Source organism: Paracoccidioides lutzii (genome assembly GCF_000150705.2).
Source record: "Paracoccidioides lutzii Pb01 unplaced genomic scaffold supercont2.29, whole genome shotgun sequence".
Classification (NCBI taxonomy): domain Eukaryota; kingdom Fungi; phylum Ascomycota; class Eurotiomycetes; order Onygenales; family Ajellomycetaceae; genus Paracoccidioides; species Paracoccidioides lutzii.
The window spans coordinates 53,178-62,622 of NW_015440975.1; the positions used below are offsets into that span (position 1 = coordinate 53,178).

Below are 9,445 nucleotides of genomic sequence, written 5' to 3' on the forward strand. Positions count from 1 at the left end.
CAACCCTATACACCCCCTTCCTACTAACCCCAATCCTGTAATCCGCCCAGCTTCTCTCCGGATGGAAATTAAACACCCACACCAACCCAGCCCGTTCAAACACAATCACCTTATTCTCCTCATGTCTCTGACTCACATACCCCTGCCGCGACCGCAGCCATCCATACTTCCCCTCCGCATGCTGCAGCGCTTTATCGAAGTCGTTGAGGAAGTTGTAGCGCAGCAGCGGGTCTTCAGTTAGATTGAATTGGCGCCGTGCGTACCAATAGCTGTTGTTGTTGCCAGCGCGGGGGAAGTCGAGCCATTCTGGATGTCCGAATTCATTTCCTTCGAAGTTCAGGTACCCTTCGCCGCCGAGGGAGTGGGTTATTAGGCGGATGAGTTTGTGCAGGGAGAGCCCGCGGGAGATTACGGGGGTTAGTTCGGTTAGGGTGGACATGTGGGTGTAGAGTTCTTTGTCGCAGAGCCACATCATGAGGGACTTGTCGCCGACGAGGCTGTGGTTTTAGATATTAGTTTTGTTTCACTGGGTTAGAGGGAGGAGTGGACGTACGCCTGGTCGTGGCTCTCTGCGTAAGCAATCGTTTTCTCGCAGTGTCGACGGTTTGACAGTGTGTGTGAGATATGTCCCATGTTCCAGTCCTCATCCCGCTGCTCCTTCAACATCTTGATGTACATGTCCGGCACCGCCATGGCGAGGCGGTAATCGAATCCTAACCCGCCAAGGGAAAAGGGGAGGCACAGCGCCGGCATGCCAGAGACGTCTTCTGCGATAGTGACGCAATATGGGTATATCTGGTGCAGCATTTCGTTGGCGACAGTGAGGTAGGTTACAGCCTCCTGATCAACGTTAAAGCCGAAGTATTCGTGGTAGCCACCGGAGAAGCCCCTGGATTATAGTCAGTATACACAGTACAAAATAATAAAACAAGAAATAAAAAGAAGAAACGAAAAGGAAAAAAAAAAAAAAAATACCTACGTCCCAATCCCATGATGCGTATACAACATACTCGTGACCCCATCAAACCGAAACCCATCAAACCCATACTCCTCCATCCAAAACCGCAAATTGCTCAACAAAAACCGCATTACTTCATGCGACCCATAATTAAACAACCGACTATCCCACAACCCATGCTCCCCCTTCCCTCCACTATGAAAATACACTCCATCCGTCCCATCAAACATATTCAACCCATCCAGCACATTCTTCGACGCATGGCTATGCACCACATCCAACAACACCACAATCCCCAACCCATGTGCCACATCAATTAACTCCTTAAGCTGCTCCGGCGTCCCGTACCGACTGCTCGCCGCAAAGAAGTTGTTCACCTGATACCCGAAGCTGGCATAGTACGCATGCTCCATGATCGCCATCAGCTGGATCGTATTGTATCCCAGCGCCTTGATGCGAGGGAGCATATTTTTCGTAAACTCCGGGTAAGTTGCGACGCGCGTTTCGGGCGAGGAGATGCCGACGTGCGCTTCATAGATGCGGAGGCTGGCGGGTCTGGGGGGGCGGGCATGTTTTGGTTTGTACTGCTGGGCGGCGGGGGGATTCCAGAAAATGGCGTGGAATTCATTGGAGGGGTCTTGGGTTACGCGCTTTATCCAGGCGGGGAAGCGGTCGAGAGTTTCGCCGGAGGGGGTTTTGAGCGTTATCTGCATGCATTGAATGAGAATTGGGAGGGAAGCGTAGCGACAGGTGCAGAGAGGAAGACCAAACGCACCTTCACCTTGCTCTCATGTGGTATTGCCGGCTCGCCGTCTTTGGCGGGGACACTGACTTCCCAGACACCGTATTCATCTTTCTTCATTGGTGTCGCTTTGCGATCCCAGTTATCTACTCGTGTGGTCCACCGCCCCCCAATTAGCAAATCCGGTAACCCCTCCACGTCTTTTATATAGGAGTTGACCAAAACTCACTGAAATCTCCAATTAAATGCGCATCAACAGCATTCGGCGCCCATTCGCGGTACACTATATTCCCATTATCTCGTACATTGAAGCCGAATTTCTCGTAACCCTGACAAAACATCCAGCCAGTTAAAATATGTCCCAGTTAGACATGAAGGGGCAAAGGTGAGGTGAGGTCATAACTAGTTAACGTACCCGACTAAACTTCTCCAACCCGCCCTCCGTGTCGTTAATGCGTTTAATCCATCCCTTCGTATAATCGAATCTGTGCCGCAGCGCATCCTTAAACGGCTCGAGCCAGGGATCTATCTTGATTACTCCTGTATGTTTTCATGCAATATTCTCAGTCAATTCTGTAGCCTGAGCTTGCGGGTAGATGACCAATGGCGTTGTTATCGGATGGACGGATGCATGGATGGAGAGACTGACCAGTGCCATCTGGGGATGTCTCGCTGGCCACGACTTCGGCAATGGTATCGTCGAATGGTGGCACGTTTGGAGGTGCCATTGCGGGGGATTGGGAGGGGCTCTATAAATGTTTGGTTCGTTGGTTGGTTGGATGGTTGGATGGTTATGTTATGTTATTGGACTGACCCCCCTCAGAGGAGATGATGTTGACGTAAAGTTCCTTTATAAGCTTCGGTGGTAGCTAGAAAGTCAATTGCAGCCGTTGAAAGTATATCAATTGTTTAGTTTCAGTGGGCTTTAGAGAGTCAACTGGAAGAACGCTCAGGGGAATTTGACTTCTATGATTGGATTTGTTCTCTTTTTAAAGGTGCTTTGAGATTCTTCTATTTCAATCCTGATTTCTTTTGTTGGAGATCAGGTTGGGAGGTTAGTGAAGCTTGCTCGCACATCGAGAGCGTCATATGCGTTCTTCGGCGGATCAAGGATGTGCTGTTGGGCAGCGGCGGGAAGAGCCTGGACAAGAGGGATTTGGTTGGGATTCATATTTTCATCTCCTAATGCTGTAAGCTTACTTTGGAAAATAATAACCAAATCTCTTCTCTTTCAATATCACTGTCTAAATATAATTGAAACCCGATTTTGAGCGTACGTTTTATATGGACCACTCCATAACTAGTTAGTTCAAAATTGAAAATATTAATAGTCAACATAATCGGTCACCGAGCGGATAAGGACACTGAGCGGATTGCTTCCCATCTCAAATCACTCACACTACAGCCCCTATTACCTCCAATCATCTTCTTACCGAAGCTCCGCTCCCTATTAAAAGGAAGCCCAATCCCCTACATGATTTGTCTTTCTCTTTCCTCCCTTAACGATTCCTTTCTGTCTTTTTACACGCGTTAGTTATTAGCTGTTCTCAGCGGCTAGCCCATAACATTAGGAATCATTCCAATTCATTCCTCCTGTCATAGGAGAAGAAAAACAACAGTGATTGGAGACCCAGGGAGCTAGCTCCACCGAAGCTCTACACACAGTATAGAGCTGCCCATGGACGAAGAGATTCAATGCATCTCTATGAACAAGTCACAGGAGGTGCTGAGCCGGTGAAAGGTCTGAAGACCCCCTGGTGACCTGACTAGTTTATGTGATTTACTGCTGATGTCTCCACCACTAGTGATGAAGAATTCTATGACTTAATCATGGACCTCAGTATGAGACATAAAGACACCTCAGCAGGCGCACCTGCGTGGCTTCAAGAACTCCTCCAGCGACAGGTTTCACGCGAGGAAGCCTTTCAAACTGAGCTCTGAGACCTAAGAGTTCAACTGACTGCTGCTATCAACACACCTGTCACAGACACCACTCAACCACCTAGCACCCTCCACCTGGAGCAGAAACGTCCGAAGGAGAAGCTCACTCCGCTTGAAACCTTTGACCGGACTGACCTGGTCTGATACTCCGCCTGGCGACTCAACGCCAGGGCCACACTCCGTGTAGACGATGGAGCTATTGGCCTGGTACATATTTGACCACCTTTGTGGAACTGCAGTGACTAAGTTCCATTTATGAATGAACATGAGCAAAATCACTACCCTCAATCCAGAGATTGTCTTCACTCAGCTAAATATTCTCATCTCTGACTCTGCTCTTGCTGTGAAAGCTCTTAACTGGCTTCAAAGTACTCATCAATACAGTCTTTCTCTTGCAGCCTTTCATTCAACCTTCAGTTAAAAGATTTTGAAAGCTGAAGAGTAGTTTTAAAATGATAAAATCAAGATTAATATGCTTCAGAAGAGTTTCTATAAGGGGCTGAACCCCTAGATTCGCTCTGGCTGGCTGACTCAGCCTAGCCATCGTTTGCACGTGCGCACGTGATCATGCTACGCGAGCTTGCTTAAGCCCGTGTTCTCATCTCATTCTTTTCTTCCCTTTCCCAAGCAATTCATCCTTGTTATATAGGAGGACTAGCCTCTAGTTCTTAGAGCTTAACCCTCTACATTACGAATTGCTTCACTCCTTTCATTGATAGGTCACTGGGAGCCTTAATCCTGTATCATGAAGCTCAGCAAACATGCTGACATACAACAGGCTATTGGAAGCCTTAAATCCTGCATCACAAAGTTCAGTGATAGCACTAATATATGAATAGACTGAGTTAGCAATTGTGCTAACAAATGAATGAGCAACATTGAAAATGTCTAGCTGAACAAAATAAAGTGACAGACTTGTACAATGAATACACAAATGAATCAATATGAAGTAATGAGCAGAGATACTCTCAGCAGCTTTGAACAACAATGAATGATCTTTCTTCAACAGCAGGAACAGATTCAGCATGAGAACAGAAATTTAATAGCAGCTCAGCAAGCTGAAATAGCTAATCTACAATAAGCTTTGAACATCTCAACATCAACTCTCTCTCAATCAAACTCACAATCACTCATTGCAGTCAGAAGATCAAAGATCAAGCTACTGAACTGCAAGAAGTATGATGATTCTAATCTGAAGCACTACTCTCAGTGAGAGCTAAAGCTTCAATCAAAACTTAAGATCAATGGAAAAGCTTTAGATAATAATGAGAAATGTGCTTGATATGTGTACTCAAGACTAAAAAAAATGACAGCAGCTCAAGTTTACCTCTGAGTTGAGAATAATAAGAACAAGATCAACTTCACAGTATAGAGCTTACTGAAGCAGACATGCATGCTCTTTAGTGATTCTGCATGACAGAAAAAGACTATGCAAAAGCTCAACAATCTACAATAGAGTAGAAGAGCTCTTTTTGACTTTCTATCTGAATTTAATCAGCTACTGCTGGAAGCTGATAATCACAGATGAGATAATCATGTTAAAAGAAATATTTGAAATTCATTCTAAGCATAAAGCTGAGGGAAGGCATGATGAATGTAAGAAAATCATCTCTTTATAAGAATTACTGCAAGAAGCTTATATTAGTTGATCATTAACTCTCTGAGCTTAAGACTTTAAGATAGTGATTTAAATGTCATAAAAGCAGATCTTCTTCAGATCATACAATATCTAATTCACACTCTTTACTTCATCATGCTGTTCTTGATCAATGAAATCAGTTTTAAGCTTTCACTGATGATCTGATGAATCTCTCTTCTAGTGCTAGAATCTCAAGCACTGATTACATCAAATTGATAAATTAGACAGAGATTAATCAACAAAGAGAGCAAGACCTGTGCCTGAGATGCAGAGCTGAAGGTCATATGATTAAGAGCTTTTTGTTCAAATCTCTCAGATGCTCTGTCACTCACACAATAGCTAAGATGATTCTCAAGCTAATACTGAATGACAACAATGTGAATATGAGTGAGAATTCAAAAAAAGAGTAGCTTCAACTCAAAGACACTGAAAGAAGTGAAATAAGAAGCTTATGAAGAAGTAATGAAGAAGATTTAAATCTAAAATGATATTCAAATTCTTCATTGTTGATGCTCTAGTAGATAATGCCTTTTCAATTAGAGCAATGATAGACAGTGAATGTAATGTCTATAATCTTATTTCTCAATTCTACATTAATAAGCATAAGCTTCTGTGTATTGAAATTCTCTCTGCTAAAATGACTGGCTTTGAAGACTTCATAAGACTCTCTATGAGCATGATAACTGACATTCAAATTGATATAGGCAGTCACATAACTGAATGAGCCTTTCTCTATGTGGTGAATGAGTTACATGGTCATGATATATATCTAGGTGACCTCTGGCTGGCCCAGCAAAAGGCAACTATGATCCCTCATCAAAGAATTGTGAAATTTGAAGAGAGTGGCATAGAGATAGAGTCTAGTTCAAATGCAAAAGCTGATGTGATTTCCATCTCTGTCATAAGCTTCTCTAGGCTTGTGAGCACTCAAGAAAAGTAAAATATTGAGATCTTCACTATCAGTTTGACTGACATTCAAAAGACTCTAGAAGTGAAATCAAAGATTGACTCTAAAGAAAAGCTACATGAATATTATCATAAGTTTTTGAATATATTTGATAAGGAAGCTGCTAATACTCTACCCTCACTTCATGACTCAGATAGAGATCATGAGATTGAACTGATTAAAAAGACTGATGATAGCACAGAACAACCCTCTTGAAGCTCACTATATAATATATCTCAAGAGAAACTACTGGCTTTGTGAAAAACTCTTACAGATTATCTAGATAAGAGTTTTATTAGAGTGGTCAACTCTCTTATAGTCACTCTCATACTATTTGCAAAGAAGTCTAAAGGTGAACTAAGATTCTGTGTGAACTATCAAGCTCTTAATAAAATCATCTGAAAGAATTGATATTCTCTATCATTAATCAGTGAGACTCTACAGTAAATTGAATGAGCTAAATGATTCACTAAGCTGAACATTATTGTAGTTTTTTACAAGATTTGAATCATGAAAGGTGATGAGTGGATGACAGTCTTTAGAACTAGATATGAGCTATTTGAGTGGCTGATTACACCCTTTGGTTTGACCAATGCTCTGAGCATGTTTCAAAAATATATCAACTGAGCATTATGTGGATATCTGGACAACTTCTGCTCAGTCTATTTAGATGACATTTTGATATTTTTCTCAAGAAGCTTACAAGAGTATTGCAAGCATGTACAAAAGATGCTTATGTATCTATGAGAAGCAGGCCTGCAGGCAGACATCAGAAAGAGTGAGTTTAAGATGAATAGTACAAAATATCTTGAATTCATTATTAAAGCAAGCAAGGGTATATGAATGAATTCAGAGAAGGTTAAATTTGTTTTATAATGAGTGACACCTACTACTATTAAGAATATATGAGGATTTTTAGACTTTGTCAATTTCTATAGACAATTCATCAGGGATTTCTCAAAGATCATGACCTCACTGACAATTCTTATACACAAGAATATTCTCTTTTTGTGGATGAGCAAGGCTGAGAAAGCTTTTAAGTATCTAAAATCAATGTTTATCTCTGCTCCAATCTTGTTTCAATTTGACTCTGACTGTGAGACTATATTGAAAATAAACTTCTCAGATTACATCTCAGAAGAAGTGCTACTACAATATGATGAGCAGAGCATTCTACACTCATGTGTTTTCTTCTCTCACAAGCATTCACCTGCAAAATGCAACTATGAGATTCATGATAAGAAGTTATTAGCAATAATTAAGTATTTAAAGAAGTAAGATGCTGAGCTATGAAGTGTAAAGAAATTCAAGATTTTTATAGATCATAAGAATCTAGAATACTTCATGACTACACACAGACTAAATGAAAGACAGCTACATTGAATGAATATTCTCTATCAATTCAACTTCAGAATTGATTACCAGTCAGAGAAGTTGAATGCTGGACCAGACACTCTATCATAAAGAAAGCAGAACATGTCACAGAGTGCTGATGATGAGAGAATCAAGCAGAGGCAAGCTTAACTACTTAAGTTTAATGTACTGACACCTGAAATGGAACCAAGAGTGGTCACTGCCAGTATGAAACCTGAGATGTCTCTTCAAGCTCAGTGAAATGAGGCTCACAAAAATGACAAGATTCTGCAGTATCTGAAGCAGACTCTTTGTAAGAAAAGATTCAGATATTCTTCTGAACTTGACATTAAGACCTTCATCTCTGAGTGCTCTTTAAATGAGAATGAGAAACTTCTCTTTTGAGATTATAAGTGAGTGTCAGACTTTAAATCTCTTTAAATCAGATTAATGTACAAGACTAATGACTCATCTCTTACTGGTCATCCCAGGTGAGAGCAAATGGCAGAAGTTCTAAGACATGAGTTCTACTGGTTAGACTATGCCACTGATTTGAGAAGAATGATCAGAAACTGTCATCTTTGCAGATCAAATATTACATGAAGAGATTGACATCAGAAACTGCTTAAGCCTCTCTTCATTTCTAAACACATGTGACAGAAGCTTTCTATAGACTTTATTGTGAACTTATCAAGCTTTAAAGAATATACAAACATCATGACTATAACAGACAAACTGATCAAGAGAGTTATATTAAAAGCAGTTAAGAAAATTGATGTGAAGACAGTGACTAGAGTGTTCCTTCACAATATCATTTCTTGACATGGCATCTCTAAAGCAGTAGTGTCAGATCAAGGATCAGCTTTCACAAGCATGTTTTAAACTCAAGTGTGTGAAAAATTAGACATTAAAAGATGACTCTTCACAGTCTATCACTCAGAGACTGACAGAGCTACAGAGTGAATGAATCAGACTCTGAAAATGTATCTATGAAAGTACATTAGCTTTCAACAGAATGACTGATGTAAATGACTCTCTCTAGCAGAGCTGATCATCAATAATAGAGATACTGTCTCAACAGACATAAGCTCATTCTTTTTAACACATCTTTTTCATATCTTCTTCATTGATATAGCTAATACATCTTCTGTTAAAATATTATATAATCTCATTGAGTTTACAGATGATTATATGAGGAAGATCTGCAAAGTGTTGAAGTGAGCTCAAGTAAAAATAACAGATGCTCAGCAATTTCAAAAGAACTACATAAATAGATGAAGAGACTCAGCTTCAAGCTTTCAATCTGAAGATAAGATCTGGTTGAGCTTAGAGAACATGAGAACTAATCATCTATGCAAGAAGCTGGATGTGAAATACAATCAATATACTATGCTAGAAAAGATAGAATCTCATACTTACTGACTGAATGTCTCACTCAGCATTCACAATGTCTTTAATGTAAAGCTTCTACATGTAGTGACAACAGATTTCTTGTCTAGTCAGAGACAAATCAACTAGCAGCTACTCACTATAGAGACTTTGAAAGGATCTGAGTTTGAGATTGAAGAAATTTGAGATGAACAAACCTATCAGAGAAAAAAGCAATATCTTGTTAAATGAGTAGGTTGGGCTAAGCCTACATGAAATGATGTGAGTCTCCTACAAGAAGTGAAGACTTTGAACACTTGGGAGACCTTTTAGCAGGTAAAATTAGATGTAAAGAAGACTTTAAATAGTCATAAATACCTGCAACAAAGAGGGAGAAGAGAAGTATTATAAGAAGCTGAACCTCTAGATTCACTCTGACTGACTGACTTAGCCTAGTCATTATTTGCATGTGTGCATATGATCATGCTACATGAGCTT

At 40.7% G+C, this 9,445-nt stretch overlaps 2 protein-coding genes across 2 annotated transcripts; one reads left to right on the forward strand and one right to left on the reverse strand.

Moving 5' to 3' along the window:
- Positions 1–5: 5 nt before the first annotated feature.
- On the reverse strand, positions 6–2,428 carry PAAG_08038 (1,4-alpha-glucan-branching enzyme; the record flags this gene model as incomplete). Its single annotated transcript, XM_015846403.1, has 8 exons — positions 6–20; positions 83–497; positions 554–889; positions 980–1,665; positions 1,734–1,846; positions 1,930–2,029; positions 2,116–2,240; positions 2,350–2,428. The coding sequence occupies 8 exons, from the start codon at positions 2,426–2,428 to the stop codon at positions 6–8; spliced, it is 1,869 nt and encodes a 622-aa protein (XP_015700838.1).
- Positions 2,429–3,378: 950 nt separating this feature from the next.
- On the forward strand, positions 3,379–3,828 carry PAAG_12489 (hypothetical protein; the record flags this gene model as incomplete). Its single annotated transcript, XM_015847969.1, has 3 exons — positions 3,379–3,434; positions 3,506–3,605; positions 3,688–3,828. 3 exons carry the CDS (start codon positions 3,379–3,381, stop codon positions 3,826–3,828), a joined length of 297 nt encoding a protein of 98 aa, XP_015702401.1.
- Positions 3,829–9,445: the final 5,617 nt, after the last annotated feature.